The 20,558-nt window shown below is 39.9% G+C and overlaps 1 protein-coding gene across 11 annotated transcripts in view; it reads left to right on the forward strand.

Moving 5' to 3' along the window:
- LOC131131273 (serine/threonine-protein kinase BRSK2-like) overlaps positions 1-20,558 on the forward strand; it is a 217,397-nt gene that overhangs the window by 150,867 nt on the left and 45,972 nt on the right. For all 11 annotated transcript variants that reach the window (XM_058075838.1, XM_058075834.1, XM_058075835.1 and 8 more), the window contains 2 exons: positions 9,763-9,848; positions 13,939-14,079. In XM_058075838.1, the coding sequence (XP_057931821.1) occupies positions 9,763-9,848; positions 13,939-14,079 (227 nt within the window). The remainder of the gene's footprint in view (positions 1-9,762; positions 9,849-13,938; positions 14,080-20,558) is intronic.

Genomic DNA, 20,558 nt, shown 5'->3' on the forward strand with positions numbered 1-20,558 from the left:
TGAAGGATGTTGTCGTGTGAAATTGTAGAAGATTAAAGTTGTGGGGAGATTCTTGAACTGGAATCAAACATTTCTGTAGTTTTAAGTAAGAGGAGCTCATTGAAGGAGAATGTGTTATCCCATCCGTTTATCCTCACAAGGGTCGTGGGGGGGTGTTGGAGCCTATCTCAGGCGGGGTTACACCCTGGACTGGTGGCCAGCCAATCACAGTGCACATATAGACAAACAACCATTCACACTCACGTTCATACCTATGGACAATTTGGAGTCGCTAATTAACCTAGCATGTTTTTGGAATGTGGGAGAAAGCCCAAGCATGCACAGGGAGAACATACAAACTCTACACAGAGATGGCCGAGGGTGGAATTGAACTCGGGTCTCCTAGCTGTGAGGCCTGCGCGCTAACCACTCTTCCACCGTGCAGCCAATGTCAAATTTGAATAACAAAATACTCAATATTAATTAATTCATTCATTTTCTACCGCTTTTCCTCACGAGGGTGGCAAGGGTTGCTGGAGCCTATCCCAGCTGTCTTCGGGCAAGAGGCGGGGTAGAGAAAACCCACGCGGCGAAAACCCACGCATGCAACATGCAAACTCCACACAGAGATGGCAGAGGGTGGAATTGAACTCGGGTCTCCTAGATGTGAGGCCTGCACGCTAACACGCCACCACCGTGCAGCTAATATCAAATTTCATTCATTCATTCATTTTCTATCGCTTATCTTCACGAGGGTAGTGAGGGTTGCTGGAGCCTATCCCAGCTGTCTTCAGGCGAGAGGCGGGGTACACCCTGGACTGGTGGCCAGCCAATCACAGGGCACATATAGACAAACAACCATTCACACTCACATTCATACCTATGGACAATTCGGAGTCGCTAATTAACCTAGCATGTTTTTGGAATGTGGGAGGAAGCCCACGAATGCACGGGGAGAACATGCAAACTCCACACATAGATTGCCGAGGGTGGAATTGAACTCGGGTCGTCTCTCTGTGAGGCCTGCGCGCTAACCACACTACCGTGCAGCCAATACCAATTTTGAATATCAAAATAACCAATATTAGTTCAAAAGAGCATTTTTATTTGCCGTTCAGATTGTTGTCTCTCATGGCGTGTCCAGCAAGACATTTACACGCATGTGTAATCACATATACATACACGTACATGCATGAGTTCACACCAGCTTGGCCACCCTGTGCTTCTGGCATGCAACCGTTCTGCCCCACTGGCTCACTGACCGACATATGGAAGGATGGATGGCGGTGGATGATACTGTAGCTGGCCGTGATCAGTGGGGTGTGCGTCCACATGTCAAAGTATGAATGGATGAAGAGCTGACTGGTTTTGTCTCGGAGCCAGTACCCATGCTGGGCTGTCGCTTCTCCTTCTGCTCACAGACAGTTGAACCCGTGTCTCACCTGTCGGAAGTGTACCTTCTTCTCCTTGGCCCATATGGCGACATGCATGTTTACTGTACGCTATATTGCTATATATGTATTTCCCTCCCATTCAGCTTTAGTTTGCTGAAAGTGTAACGTTGTAGGTTTCTAGTCTAGTTATATTAGGACCTTAAAATATTAGGACCCTAAAATAAGTAATAACTATAATTCGCTAAATGTACTGCAAAAAAGGCCAGTAAGGATAATTCATAATGCCGCCTACGGAGAATATACTAACTCCTTATTTTTAAAATCACAAATACTTCAACTTGCTGAGTTCATCTTCAAACAGCTAAAATAATGCATAAGGCTAAAAATAACCAATTAGCTAAAAATGTCATCCAATACTTCTCTACAAGAGAGGAGAAATATGATCTCAGGGAAGAAGTACATTTGAAATAATTCTATGCTAGGACTACGTTATGCTAGCCATAGCATTTCAGTATGTGGAATCAAACTATGGGATGGATTGAGTAAGGACCTCAAACAATGCACAACGATGAGCCAATTCAAGAAACAATACAAGCAGTTGATGTTTGCTAAATACAAGGATGAAGAGTCTTGAACCAGTCATGATGTGCTATATATATCACTATATTGACACGCACTATGGTACCCATTATGTCATTGGATGCTCATATCACCTCGTACTTTGGTACATGACGAAAAAAAAAATTAAAAAATTAAAAATATTAAAAAAAAAATAAAAAATTAAAACATGTAAAAAAAACTTAAAACAATTTAAAATAATTAAAAATAATTAAAAATAATTAAAAATAATTAAAAATAATTAAAAATAATTAAAAATAATTAAAATTAAGTATATTAAATAATATAATTATAATTAAGTAATTAAGTATATTAAATAAAAAAATAAAAATTAATAAAATAAAGTTTTTAAAAAAAACTTAAATTATATTACGAAATTATATTAGGAAAGCAGGAAGTGAACAAATGTAACAGTTACTGATTGTAGAAGTACCAGATGAAGGGGTAGGATTTAATAAGCTTTGCTTCTTCCTACTCCTTTTGGACATGTGGAACTGTGAACTGATTATGGGATGCACTCAATTGTAATCTGATGCATGTTCAAATGAAATAAAACCATTACCATTACCATTACCATAAAATCATAATTCCAAATGACTGCTGCTTTTGAGGCGTCTATATATAGGTATATTAAAGCTAGATGACTACGCAGTATATCAAAATAAAGTCCAGCCTCATTCTGTTAAACCCAACCTTAAATTCGCTTTGTTCGGATGGTTTTCATTTTCGGTTTTACTCGTCTCAAGGCCTCACCTGCTAATGTTTCGCTCTCTGTGGGCTGTTTGATGCACAGCACAGCTAACAGGGTTATCCTTTCGGTGTTGTGTTAATTAGCTACAAAAAAGGCAGCAGGACTCAGGGGGGCAAGCAAGCTGGCGCTGCCACCGTGCTCTGTCTTTTTGTCTGCTCGACATTTCCCTTTTGGCCCTCTCCATTACATCGCATAAGCTGCAGCCCGCTCACATTTCCTCAGACTCTTTTGTTTCATATCCATCCTGCACCCTTTGAATGCGGTGTGACTCCCATGTTAGCGTAGTCACCCCGGTCTTTTGAATATCTGACACACATGGTTGCACGTTTGACTTTGATCCTCCGATTTTAGGCATCAAGGGACTTTTGTCAGCCTGGGGGAGGTGACAAAAATGTCTGTGTTTTGCCTCTCCGTGCATGAGAGAGAAGAGTGGACCAAAGGCTACAAAATGCAATAAGCAGAGAGTGAGAGATGACAGAACTTGTGATCCGGTATTTTCCCCCCTGGGGGTTTTGGGCCAATCTTTGGATTGCTTTCGTGGCAACACACAAATCAAATGTCTTTGCATCTGTCTCCGAGTCTTTCTTCTCGCTGAACTCAGAGTGCCATGATATCGATATCCCGCATCATTTGTTTGATCGTCCATTCCGAGGCAGGCCTATGATTTAAGGAATCAATATCTAGCTGATGATGCAGTCCAAAACTAGCTTTCGTCTTTTACTTTTGAGTGACATTTATAGCCACGCGTGCAGAAAACGAGTTATTTGTCAGATTGGCAGCATATTCCCAGTGCCCTTTTTAGACATAAGCTAACATGTCATCATAATATACAGGGTCAGGCAACATGATACATTTGTAGGTTAAATAAAAGGCAAATAAAGTAAAGAAACAAAAAAGTGTTTTTATTTTCGAAAAGTAAATATAATGTCATTCTGTTTTTTTATCATGTTTTAAAAATTAAATCAGTTCTGGACGGTTGATTTTCATTTCAATGCAGATCCAGTAGCTCTGAAGTTGTGTTTTAAGTTGGTTTAAGTATTTTTAAGTTGGTAACCCATAACAAGATGGTGTTTCCAGCTGCTACGGGGAAAACTATGGCATTATAAAGAAACAAAGCAAAATGCCATTACATAAAAGCAATGGCATTATATGAAGAGCTTGCAAGCAAAAGGCGCTAAATCCAATTTTCACTAAGTTGCATGTTTTTCATGAGTTTAATAGACCTCTGTCATGTGTATCCAAATCACATATTTTGGTCTTGAAATCATTTTTAAAAATATGAAAAAAAGTGATATGAAATGTATGATATCATTGATTTTCTCGAAATCAGTCAAAATGGATTTAGCGCCTTTTGGTTGCAAGCTCTTCATATGTATTTTTCAAAAATAAAAACACTTCACACTATGCACAACGTCAGGCAAAATGATCTAACACATATGTAGGTTAAATAAAAGGCAAATAAAGTAAAGAAACAAAAAAGTGTTTTTTCCCGTACCAGCTGGAAACACCATCAACCGGCCGACCTCGCACCGCCAGAACTGACTTAATTTTTAAAATATAATGAAATAAAATGGCATTATATGTACTTTTCAAAAATAAAAACTTTACTTTATTTGCCTTTTATTTAACCTACAAACCCTGTATATATTTAATTCAATAGACCTGATCCTCAAGTTCGAACGCATACCTAAATTTACACCTAAGTCACTCACACCGTGTACATAACATAAAATGCAACAATAAAAATAGTAAATAGAAGAATGAAATGAAACATAATGCTGCTTTGTTATTACTGTTGCTTTCATAGGAGCTGATCCTTTATCATGTTCAAGGATATTGTTGCGACATGTGTTGTCTTCTGTGATCTCCGACACGGTGGGATTTTGTAAACGTGACGTGAGTCCTGACTGCCTGAGAGTTGATTTTACAAACGTTTTTTTTTGGCATGGTTCGGTTGACAGTAGCTTTAGCTGGACCTCCTTATCATTCGTACAATGTCCTGGGAGACGTTAGAATTCCATCTTGATTGTCAATGATGTTTGTGACACTTTAGCGATTGACTTTTTCACTTTTTTTTCTCATTTACACATTCCTAATCATGACATAAAACAAGACATTGTGAAGATTTTTCCATTAGAAATTGATAGTGAAGTAATATAATTCATAGGAAAACAATATAATAATCCGAAATTAAACGTTCATCCTTTAAAGATGTTTAATACCTGTGCAGACAATGGCCAAAAATCCCTAATAGGCCACAGATTACAATGCAAATGTTAAATGTTAATATTGAATGCTATTAAAAAAGCGTTTTGATACAACCAGTTTGTCTGTGGAGATGCCAGGTATGATTTCTATGTCTTCTCACCGCATTGAATTAATCGCGACTGGATTGTTCAGATTTCAGTCAGGGTCGAATCTCCAAAAACATGCTGACTTTGAATTAATATTACCCCCCATTTAAAAGTGGACAGTTGTCTTCATTTTTCTTCTTCAGAAGCTCAGTGGTTGCTTTCCTGTTTGCAACAGCAACATCTGTCCATAACGATCCTCTTCTGAGCTGCAGTCTATTGATCCTTGTTAACGAGGTAGGATATGACGCTGATGGATTCCCTGCGGGTCGAAGTATTGCCAATCAGGCCGTCCTGACAGGCTTGCGTTCTGACATGTTTGTCTAAGGATGTCCAGCCGACAACAATAACTACACGCTTAACAAGACAAATGAGCTTGCTGTCAAATAAACACTTGGATTTGTGTCAGTCAGCCTTGTGGTCTGATCTCCGTGTATGGATGAGCTACCGGTGCTTCCTCTAGAGATGCTAGAGATGGTTATTAGAGGTCAAGAAAGGACAAGTAGGGATGCGGTAAAGTATGGATACACCATATGGGACAGGAACTGGAATGGGAGTTATATGGGATTTCTGTTGTCAGTTTATCCCAAAAGAGTTGAATGAGGTTCACGTCAGGACTCTCGAGTTTGAATTTTCTGGAACTTTCAGGAAATTTCTCAGGAAGATGAAGACGTATATGTCAGTATTCTGTATATCTTAGTGATCTCTGTAAATTACTTAACAACAGAGAACAAGAGGCACCACTAACAACTCACCTTCATGAGTTAATTAACAACTTAATCTTGCAATAATCAGATGGTTTCACTGTTAAGTCTTCACATTAACTTTAAGCCTCTGCTTTGTTTTTCAATTAATGCCGAGGGAATGCCTAGAAGTAGCTTAAGAAACCTGCTGCTGGCTTTGCTAGCATCTCGACAGCTCATCTCGCCTTGAATCCCGTGTAGCATTAGTCTCTCTGCAGGGATCCCGGCTGCCGGCGAGGCGAGGCACCGTCATCCCAGTGCCAGGTGAGAGTGTGTGGATGCGCTGCTACTCATAGCGCTCATTAGTGATTAACCAGGCGGTTAATCAGGGCTCTGTGACCAATTTATACACGTTAAGAGGGTGTCGGGCGTTTAGCGAGCGGACAGAAAAATCAAGACAAAGTCCGAAGATGTTAGCGTTTATGTCAGCGAGTGTGCTCATAAAATCAAGTTGCGTTACATGACACGGAATTAAAGTGAGAGCTGTCAAAGTCAAGTGAGGATGTGGAATTTACATTGAGGTGATCAAGACATGGCAGAGGAGTCCTTAACTCGCGATGTCCTTCATCACCATCGGTGTCAAATCTGAAGGGAGCAAAAGGGGGGGCGGGGTGTACATGCTGCAAGGCCATCGAGGCGGCTCAAAGGCTTTCAGACTTTCAATGGCAACTCTTCATGCTGACTGCGGCATCCAGAGATATGAATTCAAACTGATCAGCTTGATTTGAGTCAAATCCAGCTTTTGTCAGTAATTCTCCGTGCAAGGAATGGAACCTAGAAAACCTGTGTGGGGTCATCTGTCAACTTGGTGTAGACCCGATGCTGTTTGTGGACGGTTACCACCACGGACAAGGCAAACATCCCCTGAGAGGAGTTGATATAAGTGGACATTTTGACCCTTACTAGCTTAATGCGGAGTGGATAGAGTCTTGACTGGTTAGCGTACATTTTCTTTCTTAGCCTAAAAAATATTTTGCATATATTTAACTCAGCTGCACGGCGGTCGAGTGGTTAGCGCGCAGACCTCACAGCTAGGAGACCAGGGTTTGCATGTTCTCCTTGTGCATGTGTGGGTTTTCTCCGGGTACTCCGGTTTCCTCCCACATTCCAAAAACATGCTAGGTTAATTAGCGACTCCAAATTGTCCATAGGTATGAATGTGAGTGTGAATGGTTGTTTGTCTATATGTGCCCTGTGATTGGCTGACCACCGGTCCTGGGTGTACCCCGCCTTTTTTTGCCTTCAATACGTAACCCTCTTCACGCAACACAGCAAGATGCCTTTTCACTTCCTGGTTGCTACTGAGCATGGATTCCTATGGGGAAGATGCAGGCCGAGTTCTTATAATATACACTTCTGCTATCTTCTGGTCGTTTTTTCGAATTAAAACTGCATCAAACATGCTATCATTTATTGTAGAGTTTCATCATCACCTCTTTGTGTGTCTCTCGTAAAAAACATAAAAGACATATAAATAGGTCTTTACGTCCAGTTGAAAAGTACGTCTTTGGTAGCGAATGAGTTAAAACCCCCAAAATGGTGAGATATCTCTCATGAGACCCGAGTTCAATTCCTCCCTTGGCCATCTCTGTGTGGAGTTTGCATGTTCTCCCCGTGCATACGTGGGTTTTCTCCGGTTACTCCGGTTTCCTCCCACATTCCAAAAACATGCTAGGTTAATTAGCGACTCCAAATTGTCCATAGTTATGAATGTGAGTGTGAATGGTTGTTTGTCTATATATAAATCAGTCAAGATGGTCAAAAATGACTCAAACTAAAAGGTATGTCTTTTGAAAAACGATGCTCTTGTACCTTCTTCTCGTGAGGGGCGACTCGTAACATGTCTTGCAAAATTGGCAGGTCTATTAGTGCCTTACCTGATGCTGGTACCAGCAACTCATACAGTGGTTTGTACAGGTAAATCAGTGAATAAATACATGTTGGTCCCAAAATGCACTGCTTATAAATGCATTGGAATTAACATAACATGAACATAAACAAAACAAGAACCTTTACTGTGTTCAATAGTGAACATTTTTATTTTAGTTGTGAAGTTTGACTATGAATCATGGAGTTGATTTCTTGCCTGTGTGGTTTAGTGCTGGACATTGCCTGGGATGAAATATTGGAAGTCATAAAAAAGACATCAGACAGCAAGGGAGGACACTGCGGTTCGCAGCTTACCTTGGTGCAATGCTTCTCAATTATTTTGTGTCATCCAACCCCAGGGGGCAGAATTTTTCTTGGTATTTCCTGGTATTTCCTGGTGTTTTCATGAAGGTTATCGTCACTTCTCTGTGAGGTCTCCTTTGTTTTTCTTTTCATTTCTGTCAGTAACCATAGTTCATCCTTTTTTTTGGCTCTACATACGTGTATTCCTATGTACAGTGTTGATTAGTTTCAGCACCACTGCCACCGACCTGGAGGCTTAAAGCATGAATACAATGCATGCAGGCAAGGCACGAAGACACTGATACTGAAAATATCATTTTCCATTCCATTATTTAACATTACATATCTGTGTTTTCGGCAAGTGGTTATCGCGCAGGCCTCACAGCTAGGAGACCCAAGTTCAATTCCACCTTCCACCCATGCGTGAGTTTCTCTGGGTACTCCGGTTTCCTCCCACATTCCAAAAACATGCTAGGTTAATTAGCGACTCCAAATTGTCCATAGGTATGAATGTTAGTGTGAATGGTTGTTTGTCTATATGTGCCCTGTGATTGGCTGGCCACCAGTCCAGGGTGTACCCCGCCTCTCGTCCGAAGACAGCTGGGATAGGCTCCAGCACCCTCGCGACCCTCGTGAGGATAAGCGGTAAAAAATGAATGAATGAATGTTTTCTTCTCGGGCTGCTCAGTGGACAAGTGGTTAGTGCTCATGCCTCACAGCTAGGGGACCCAAGTTCAATTCCACCCTCGGCCATCTCTGTGTGGAGTTTGCACGTTCTCCCCGTGCATGTGTGGGTTTTCTCCGGGTACTCCGGTTTCCTCCCACATTCCAAAAACATGCTAGGTTAATTAGCGACTCCAAATTGTCCATAGGTATGAATGTGAGTGTGAATGGTTGTTTGTCTATATGTGCCCTGTGATTGGCTGGCTACCAGTCCAGGGTGTACCCCGCCTCTCATCCGAAGACAGCTGGGATAGACTCCAGCACCCCCGCGACCCTTGTGAGGATAAGCGGTAGAAAATGAATGAATTAATATTTTCTTCTTGGGCTGCTCAGTGGACAAGTGGTTAATGCTCATGCCTCACAGCTAGGAGACCCGAGTTCAATTCCACTCTCGGCCATCTCTTTGTGGAGTTTGCACGTTCTCCCCGTGCATGTGTGGGTTTTCTCCGGGTACTCCGGTTTCCTCCCACATTCCAAAAACATGCTAGGTTAATTAGCGACTCCAAATTGTCCATAGGTATGAATGTGAGTGTGAATGGTTGTTTGTCTATATGTGCCCTGTGATTGGCTGGCTACCAGTCCAGGGTGTACCCCGCCTCTCGTCCCAAGACAGCTGGGATAGGCTCCAGCAACCCCCGCGACCCTTGTGAGGATAAACAGTAGAAAATGAATGAATGAATTTCAAGTTTGAAATCAAATTTATAATAGTCTGCTGTCCAAGGTGCTGAAACTTCTCTCTCTCTCCTCGCTCCTTTTGTTGTTTACTCTCCTTGCTCTGAAACTACAACACCGACCTTCACGAGTAACCTCAGAGAAGAAGTGAGACATTGTAAATACTGTTTTCCTTCCATTTTGACTACAGGGTGACTTCAGATTACGGTGTTTGTGCTTGTCGAGTCCGCTATTACATTACATAGTATATATGTTGACATATCACTAATCAAATCTTTTTTTCTCTCTCTCTCTCTCTCCCCCCTTTTTCTATTACATCCTTCTTTACCCCTGTTTCCTTTCCATCTTCTCTTATACAGGTGGAGCGGGAAATAGCCATTCTGAAGCTCATAGAACACCCGCATGTTTTAAAGCTACACGATGTTTATGAAAATAAAAAATACTTGTAAGTATCAAGCCCCAGTTTTTGGATTCCTCTCAAATGTACTTGATACTAATTGCACTTCACATAGTAATGAGTTTTAGGATGTATACAAAGATTTGTTGATAACTGTAGGCTGTTTTTCCCACAAATTCCAAGATGATTTTGTTGCCTCAAGGAACGTTTTTAATTGGCTTGCTATGATCTGAGGGCAGCAAGTTACCTTCGACGCGCCGACGCTCCATTAGTATTGGCACGAAGCATTCGATTGAGTCGCTCATGCTTGGGGAATGCTAATAGGGAGAGAAAGTATCCTTAATGTAAACAACGTGACACACTCATCAGCGGCAACACCATTTACGTTAAGAAACATTAGGCATGGAGAGTGACAGCTGCATTAGCCTGCCGTGGCCGCGGCGCACACACACACACACACTCATGTAGACGCATTCATAAAGCTATTTGCTAACTTCTCCCCGCGGTGAATGACAAGCCCATCGGTCATTTGCAGCAGCCTCTTGAACCACAGAGGACGATTTGTCAACTAAATTCAATTAGCTCTCATCTTGAGTTTTACAAGCTAAATGGGATAAGGCATACAGCAGTGTGTGATATGCTTTCAGCTTATAAAAAAAAAAAGCAAAATATTCGGATTTGTAACATAAATGGATTCTTTGACTCACATTTCATTGATGGCTGGTCATGAGTAGCTCAAGTATGAATACTACTAATACTGCCGGTTTGTGTCCAATGTCTATATTAAGACATAAACAGTGTTAGTGTCAGCTGTCCCACAACTAAAACGATTTACGAGGCTGGTGGTATAAATCCCCAGAAAATGTGTTTATAGGTTAGAGTGAAATGGAAGTGGAGTTGATACATTATGGCGTCAATATTCTATGAAAGAATACTTCATTGTCACCCGTGAATGATTATATCATAGATATACAAGATACCTTTAAGAAAGACAGATGGTAGCCATAATGGATGACAAGATGTAGATGTGGAAATGTGATTTATAATGAAATGGCTGAAAAGTCTTCATCTTAATTTCAGCTGTCAGTGTTGAAATGGCCGAGCTACTCTACATGTATCGCCTTTGTATGTTTACATGTACATATATGTGCATGGCTGCCACTGAACATTAGTAAAGAAGCATTTACGTCAATAATTACATTTCAGTTGGTCCTCGGTTTATGGGATTGTTCACATTCCCATAAATACATTTAAATGTAATTTTTGTTCTGTAAACATGAGACTTGATTGGGTGCACTCATTCCAATCACTGGACTGTCGCCAACATCATTAAGGATAAAGATCGTACTAATGTATAAAAGCAATCTTCACTCGCTAAATGTACTGCAAGAAAGGCCAGTAAGGATAATTCATACTGCCGCCTACAGAGAACATACTAACTCCTTATTTCTAAAATCACAAATACTTCAACTTGCTGATATAGTTCATCTTCAAACAGCTAAAATAATGCATAAGGCTAAAAATAACCAATTAGCTAAAAATGGCATCCAATACTTCTCTACAAGAAAGGAGAAATATGATCTCAGGGAAGAAGTACATTTGAAACACTTCTATGCTAGGACTACGTTATGCTAGCCATAGCATTTCAGTATGTGGAATCAAACTATGGAATGGATTGAGTAAGGACCTCAAACAATGCACAACGATGAGCCAATTCAAGAAACAATACAAGCAGTTGATGTTTGCTAAATACAAGGATGAAGAGTCTTGAACCAGTCATGATGTGCTATATATATCACTATATTGACACGCACTATGGTACACATTATGTCATTGGATGCTCATATCACCCCGTACTTCGGTACATGACAAAATAAAAATAATTTTTTTTTTAAATAAATTAAAAAAAAATTAAAAATTAAAAATTGAAAAATAAAAATTGAAAAAATAAAATATTTAAAAAAATTAAAGTATATAAAATAAAAAATAAAAATGAATAAAATAAAGTTTAAAAAAACTTAAATTATATTAGGAAATTATATTATGAAAGCAGGAAGTGAACAAATGTAACAGTTACTGATTGTAAAAGTACCAGATGGAGGGGTAGGATTTAATAAGCTTTGCTTCTTCCTACTCCTTTTGGACATGTGGAACTGTGAACTGATTATGTGATGCATTCAATTGTAATCTGATGCATGTTCAAATGAAATAAAACCATTACCATTACCATTACCATTACCATATCAAATTCAGCTGTTATAACATAGACGAGACCAACTCCATATTTTTATACACACACAATATATTTTACTCCCTGTACTGGCCTGGCGTGCCATTACTTTGGTCCATATACTTTATGGAGAGAGAGTACAAAGTGTGTATTTCACCTGCTGTCTGACATTCAGTTTGAGCTGTAGTGAAGATAAAAGGAGGTTGAGCACAGAATAAACGAGGAAGCCGGTTCAGAGCAGGACAGGGCAAAACTGGCTATCAGCCCACAGTCTGTTTCATGTGGGCCTCTGCGAAGATTCATCTCCTCGTGTCTCCTCGGTGCACGGGAGCATGGCCGCGCAGTCATGATGATAGACTGCCACCAACCCTACATGGTCTACCTGTGTAGCGGCTAAAAAATACGAGTAGGAAGTACTGTGTGTTTTTGTGTGTGTGTGTTGATGTGATTCCTCTTCCACCGTCAACAATAACAATGAGGAGTCTCCCTTTAGTCTCTTTGGCTTGATGAACTGAACTAGACTGTCATGTTGTTTTAGCACAGGAGGGCTTTTCAGGTCCTAAAGTTGACATCCACAGTAAGTGTAATGTTACTCTGTCATCCTCCTGATGCCTCCCACAGGAGGTCAGTGTCAGAACACTTCACATCTATGAGCAACAGACATGTATCGCTGGGGACACTTTAAAGACAGCAGAGGTCCAAGTATAAAAACAAACAGCCTTTAGGATATAAAATTACTGATTTTAGAAGCAAAACCTAGCATTTAGGTCAGTGATTTTCAACCACTAGTGCACCTTGAGAAACCGTCAGGTGTGCCGTGAGGAATTATCCAATATCACTTTTTATAATTAACATTTATTAATCATCATTTGCAAATATTATGTCAATAGTATACATGGACCCAAATATTCCAATTGCATTTGGTTTATTTGCTCAAACGGAAAGAATTGAACAGGGATGGAATATTCCTTTAACCAATCCAATTGAGGTATCTTGTACCCGCTCAAACGGAAAGTTGTCAGACTGCGTTCTTCTTCGTGGTGTTTTTCTTCTTCTGTTGTTTATTGGCGGTTGGCAAGCAGCTTTCGTATGCATTACCGCCATCTGTGAAACAGAATCTAAACCCTTCTATACTTTATTCACAAGTCCAGTTTTATTAAAAAAGAAAATATATATCTATATAAAACATGTCCTGAGTTTAATTATAAAATATTAGCAAGATTGAATTTGATCTTTTCCTGTTTAAAAAATAAATCCCGGGTGCGTTCTTTCAGCGCATGCTCAGATATGACGTAACACGCAGATCCAGACGTTCTTCACTTTTAAAAATGGAGGCCAGCAATCGGCGCTGGACTAAGCAAAGTTTGTTTTTGATTTAAACTAAATTTCAAGACCGGACAGACGAAAAACTGGCAATACGGAGTTATTCCAACAAGTGAAAGAAATACTCGGGGAAGCCGGTATCACGTGATGTTGATGTTTACGTTTTACTGGGCATGCCCTATTGATTATTCTGGTTGATTTTCACGAACGCATGTAGACAAGAGATTGGAATATTCCTTTCTATGGATACCATTGTTTCCCGAAAGGTCATTTGGAAAGAGAAAAAGTGGTGATGTAAAAACGTGGCTACTGTGGAGTGTCTGTGGTGTAAAGACTGGCAGAGCAATGTAATATTGGTCCGTGTGGCAACACCTACCTGGTTCCTCCCATAGACTTATTGATGCACGTGTGAGGTCGTGGTGACATTTTGGAACATTTTTGGTTAGTGTTGCTTCACAAGATTTTTCCAATGTAAAAAAACGTGCCGTGGCTCAAAAAAGGTTGAAAATCACTGATTTTTGTGACTTCATAAAAAACACAAGCTCTCTTTTTGAATGATTTTTGCACCCTGTTGATGTTTTTCAGGTACCTAGTACTAGAACTTGTGTCCGGTGGGGAACTGTTTGACTACTTGGTGAAGAAAGGCCGATTAACGCCGAAAGAGGCGAGGAAATTCTTCAGACAGATCATGTCTGCTTTGGATTTTTGCCACAGTCATTCCATATGGTAAGTACGCTCGCATGTTTGTACGCCGTTTTTGTTTGTGTGTTTTGGGTTTAGGGCGAATGTGTTGTGTGCTGTTTTTAAATTGTGTTTGTTACACGATTGCATGATTAATTCTGTTTGTTGACTGAAAACACTCAGTGAGACATAAGCGGCGTGGACTATGCAGGGTGTTGTTAGGAGCTTGTTGTAAATATATTGGCAACTTGTGGGTGCAGCAGTTGTGTAGAACTTAGTGATGAAGATGGTAAACTTGATTCCGTTTGTTGACTCAAGTTTTTGATAAAAAAAAAAAACTCACAGAGACATACTGTATGTACGCACTGAGCAAACACATCATTGAGACAGTTGGCGCGTTGCAGCGATGCGTTTGGATTTGGCAGATCTGCTCCTTAAACAAATACACTAAAATGGACCGAACTTAATTAAGCGACTTTGTACAAAGGAGGCTGGTTTCACTATAGGAATCCACAGCATTATGCTGCAAAGTCAACAAATTACATTAGTAAAATGCTGTTATAATAGCAGCTGCATGGTGGTCGAGTGGTTAGCACACAGGCCTCGCAGCTTGGAGACCCGAGTTCAATTCCACCCTCGGCCATCTCTGTGTGGAATTAATTAATGATTTTTATGCACTCCCTTTCATATGGAGTGAACTGTATTTTCCATATACCATTTTAATTATGGGCTGCACGGTGGACAAGTGGTTAGCACGCAGGTCTCACAGTTTGGAGACCCGAGTTCAATTCCACCCTTGGCCATCTCTGTGTGGAATGAATTAATGATTTTTATGCACTCCCTTGCATATGGAGTGAACTGTATTTTCCATATACCATTTTAATTATGGACTGCACGGTGGATGAGTGGTTAGCACGCAGGACTCACAGCTAGGAGACCTGAGTTCAATTCCACCCTCGGTCATCTCTGTGTGGCGTTTCCATGTTCTCCCCATTCATGTGTGGGCTTTCTCCGCCTCATGCCCGAAGACAGCTGGGATAGGCTCCAGCACCCCCGCGACCCTCGTGAGGATAAGCAGTAGAAAATGAATGAATTAATGATTTTTATGCACCCCCTTGCATATGGGGTGAACTGTATTTTCCATATACCATTTTAATTATATGCTGCATGGTGGACGAGTGGTTAGCACGAATGACTCACAGCTAGGAGACCCAAGATCAATTCCACTCTCGGCCATCTCTGTGTGGAGTTTGCATGTTCCCCCCGTGCATGTGTGGGTTTTCTCCGGGTACTCTGGTAGGTATGAATGTGAGTGTGAATGGTTGTTTGTCTATATATGTGCCCTGTGATTGGCTGATCACCAGTCCAGGGTGTACCCCGCCTCTCCCCCAAAAACAGCTTAGATAGGCTCCGGTATAAGCAGCATTTCTGCTGGACAGAAACTGACTTATTTTGTTGTTTTTTGTCGCTTTAGGCTGTAAATAAAATTTTAAACTCAGGGACCGGCTTTGCAATATTCATCAAGTCATTTATAGCACATTATCCACCTTTGTGGCAGATCTTTACAAGCTTTACCCGGGCTTTTTTTATGTACTTTTTACTGGGTCGTACCTCATGTGTATTATGCATTGTCACGACGAGTGCCTCTGTCATGCACATCCTTTTGGTCGTAAACGGTTTGTTGCCCGGGCAATTAAAAGGAACCACATGAATTGCATTGTTTGTCAAGCAATGGTAATGCTGAGATGAATTTTTTATTTGATGATGTGCGTGTGACTTATTAGATATGCTTTGTGTACTTAATTTATTGAAAAAACAATTAGTTTCCGGCTTACGCTGTTAATAATGAATAATTAAAGCTATGCGGGGTCTGCTTTGCACAGCGATATTGACAGACTTTAGAGTTTGTAGATGATGTATTCTGCTCGTGTTATTGTGCAGCTATATTATATTATTCAGTCTCAAATACTAAATAAATGCATTTAAACTTTACATGAAGAATATCGCACCACTTACGGAGCTGATCTGTCTTCCTTCAGGGAAGGGAAGTTCGTAGTGAATAATTAGTGTGAGTAGTAAGGATTAATCCAATTAGGGTAAAGCACCTGACATTTAGTGCGTGCACACATCCAGATTATCACAGTGCTTTTGTGGTAAGATTCACCAGTAAATTTATTTGCTGTCATCTTTTTACTTAGCTGCTCAAATCCGCTCGCTAACGCGCTTATAAAAAGATGCCGAAGTCATCACGAAAAAGATCCTCATTCTTCTTCCATCTCCAATTAGGGTGTGGCTCATCACGTAAAGGGTGCGGTTGAAGGTAAATACACGTTGCCGATCCTGCCGACTCCTGTCAGAGTCATGCATCGCCACTTTGTCATTTGTACATCGCTCCCTCACGCTAGTATTTGTGCATCCAATGACATTACAGTAAAAGAAGGATTATTTGTTCCTTACACATTACTTAGAGCATCTCAAATGTGTGTAAAATAATATGTTTATGTACTACAGATTCATCTTCACACATGCTTGTGCGGAGATTAGCTTTGCATACATACTCATACTAAGTGGCCCTGGAATAATCCATTTTTGCAAAGGAAGCTCAAGCTCCAAAACCAAGGTCAGCTTCTTTTTTTTTTTTTAATGCTGAAGCAAGGATATTTGTTAAGAAAGCTAATTTCCACTTTTACCTAAGAGAGGTAACAACCTTGGCGGAATCTACTCCGACCCTTGTAAAGGAGTAGAGTGGTTCCTTGTACATTGTAGTTTCTCAAAAATGAATGAATCAATTATATTTTTTTGTGGATGCATTAGTCGAATGTAATATTCTCATCACTAGATGTCAGTAGTACCTTACATTACATTACCTTGTCCAAAACGGTAAATTGAAACAAAGTTATCCTCTCATTCTGTGTGGAAGTGGTAAGCACTGTAGCGTAAATAAACAATAATAGCTATAAAAGTGACTACTGTGATATTATTTCATGTCGTGAAAATATTGCATTTATTAATATATCGCAGTCGGGTCTGGAAACAATTAATTGCGATAAACGACGAACGACTGTATGGCATTAATGTTGTGTTAATGTTGTTCCTTCAATGATTTATTTGAACCCTTCTCATTCCGGGATAGCATGATAATGCAACGTACATCTTCAGTGGTAAATAAATTGAAAATTATATGATATAAAATTAAATGAGGCTGCACGGCGGTCGAGTGGTTAGCACGCAGACCTCACAGCTAGGAGAACCGAGTTCAATCCCACCGTTCCCCGTGCATGCGTGGGATCCGGGTACTCCGGTTTCCTCCCACATTCCAAAAAAAAAAACATGCTAGGTTAATTGGCGACTCCAAATTGTCCATAGGTATGAATGTGAGTGTGAATGGTTGTTTGTCTATATGTGCCCTGTGATTGGCTGGCCACCAGTCCAGGGTAACCCTAACCCGAAGACAGCTGGGATAGGCTCCAGCAACCCCCGCGACCCTCGTGCGGATAAGCGGTAGAAAATGAATGAATGATTTTGGCAGAATTGGTCAAATTCATTTCAATTTGCTGATTTTCTTGAGCTTTGGGATTCGGTAAGATCCTTTCAAAAGGTTACACAGGACCTGCTTTATGTTGAATCTCCAAAAGAGTCCAAAAATACCAGAAAAAGTGGCAATATGGTTTGTCGTAATGACAAGCTACATTCACAAAATCCTATTAAAATATGTTCATGAGCGAGGGTGAAAAATAGCCCCAAATCTATTTTAGCGGTCCAATTGTATCCATGGTGGGCCACCACAATAAATAAATGTATGGGAAACACTGTTTGTGCCTGCTTTATCCATTCCGAAACCAATTTCGATGTGCACATGGGATTATCATCCTGAAGGAACACCCAATTGTGTCCAAGTTTCTGTTGGGATGAGGTTAATTTGAAGGTATAGCTCCTTCTTCGTGGTTCTATTCACTTTGTGCAGTGCACCAGTTCCACTGGCGGCAAAACAACCCCAGAGCATGATACTACCACCACCACGTTTGGCAGCTGCAACAGTGTTTTTAGGAAGGCTTCATCCTGACTACTTCAAACATATAGTTCTAATTATGGTCACAGAGTGCAATCTTTTTCTTGTTTGACAAATACAGCAATATGCAATGTAAGTTTTTATTTTTAACATTTTGTCTCAATAAGTCATTGAAAAAGAATAATCAAAAGACAACAAAAATAATACATTACTATGAACAGGTAAGACAGGTTAGTCTGAAAAAAAATCAGAAATAATAATCCTCTTGAACAATGCTGGTATTGAACAGTTTGGAAAGCTGCACATTTCTATGTGGCACAAACATCCATATGACAAACAAAGTATGACATACAAAGTATGAAACTCGGGACTAATACGAAACTAATACGAGGAACATTATTTAAAAAAAAAAAACCTTAAACTGTATTATGGAAAGCTAAAGTAAAGTAAACTAAAATAAATAAAAAATAAGATAAATAATATAAAATAATAATTAAAATAATATAAATAATAATGTATAAAATTAAAATTAAAATTAAAATTAAAATTAAAATTAAAATTAAGCAGGAAGTGAACAAATGTGACAGTTACTGATTGTAAAAGTACCAGATGGAGGGGTAAGATTTAATAAGCTTTGCTTCTTCCTACTCCTTTTGGACATGTGGAACTGTGAACTGATTATGGGATGCATTCAATTGTAATCTGATGCATGTTCAAATAAAATAAAACCATTACCATTACCATTACAAGCTGAATTCCAAGGTTGAAAATTATTTCAGAGAGCGCAAGCTGTCATTACTCCCAGATTCATTACTGTCAGAAAAAAAACAACACAAATATGAACCAATATGTCATTTTTCTGCCACAACAAATATTATTGGACATCATGAGTAGTAACCCAAAAATTATTCTATTTCATATGTCTTCTAATCACTTTTGTACACAATCTCTTCTCTCCAAAGAGTCGACTGACTTCCTGTGACAACCACTGGACACGATGATTCAGTTCCCATATGAGAAGAAAGGCTACATTGTATTGATTTCCTCAGTGGCACCGCTCTGAGAAGGCGATGACAATCAGCCCGAGGTCAAGTGAATCAGGGTTAACACCCCAGTCACTTTGTCCTCCCACCCTGTCACACGTTGGACATGCACGCTTTCCCCGGACTGTGTTATACATTTTCATGACTCTGAACCTCCAAACCATTTAAAGCAAAAACAAAAGAAATCAATGCATGGTTCCGCCCGGCCTGCAGCGTGACCAAAAGCCTTCTCACCCATGTTGTGTTAGTAATGGCACCAGTGAGTCAGTTAACAGTGCTGTATGTGTGACTTAAATACTAATTGACTGTGTGTGGGGGGGAGATAATGCCTGGGAACTGTAATCTGACTCCCAAGATCTTCCAGGTGAGGTGGCGAGAACGTGTACAAGTTGAGCAGTGTTCTGCCCACGGACTCGTTCTTTTCTCACGTGTGGCCATTACACTTTATCTTAAGATTGCATTAAACCCACAGAGAGGCATCATTTTCTTCGGTATCTATCTTGTTGTATTCGTGTCCTTCTTACCTACTAAATTCCTGGCAGCATGCTGTAAAAATGGCTGCTGCCCTTAGGTTCGCCTTTTTGTAGGAGGCTAGTCAGAATGTTGGTCCAGGGGGTTAAGATGCCTTCACAGAAGTAATGCACTGTCGGGACCTGGTGTCCATTTTTATTTTAAAAATGCCGTCCATCCCCAATTGTTCTCAATCGAATTTAGGGGAAGAAGTACTTTGTTGAACTGCAACATCATCCTGTTGAATAACCCAGTCATTACCACACTGACGAGGGTCTTCAGTCATGAGGGATGCCCCCTGCAACATCTCTACACAGAAATTTACCTTTTGACGCCCCTGCACAACTGCACGGTCCGTTCTTCCATTGAAGGAAAAGCACCCCAGATCAAAATGAATCAACATTTTTGCCAAGGTTTTGTCTTTTGAAGGCTGTGGTCTTAAACTTTTGATGAGCTGATGAACGGCCTATTTCACTTTAATGTATGTTTGCAATAAATTGCTTTTTGTCTCATTCCCATTTCTTATTTTTTCCATTTTGAAGCTTATTACCATGACAGGTTACCAGCACGTCACCAATAATATAAAGTTTGCAGAAACATTTATTAAACACAATGACTTTCTACACCCTGTATGGTGTTTTTAATGTAATGGTAATGGTAATGGTAATGGTTTTATTTCATTTGAACATGCATCAGATTACAATTGAATGCATCACATAATCAGTTCACAGTTCCACATGTCCAAAAGGAGTAGGAAGAAGCAAGGCTTATTAAATCCTACCCCTCCATCTGGTACTTTTACAATCAGTAACTGTTATTATAATTTATATAATAAAAAATTTTATTTTTATTTTTATTTTTATTTTTATTTTTATTTTTATTTTTATTTTTATTTTTATTTTTATTTTTATTTTTATTTTTTTATATAGCACATCATGACTGGTTCAAGACTCTTCATCCTT

Source organism: Doryrhamphus excisus, chromosome 6 (genome assembly GCF_030265055.1).
Source record: "Doryrhamphus excisus isolate RoL2022-K1 chromosome 6, RoL_Dexc_1.0, whole genome shotgun sequence".
NCBI lineage: Eukaryota > Metazoa > Chordata > Actinopteri > Syngnathiformes > Syngnathidae > Doryrhamphus > Doryrhamphus excisus.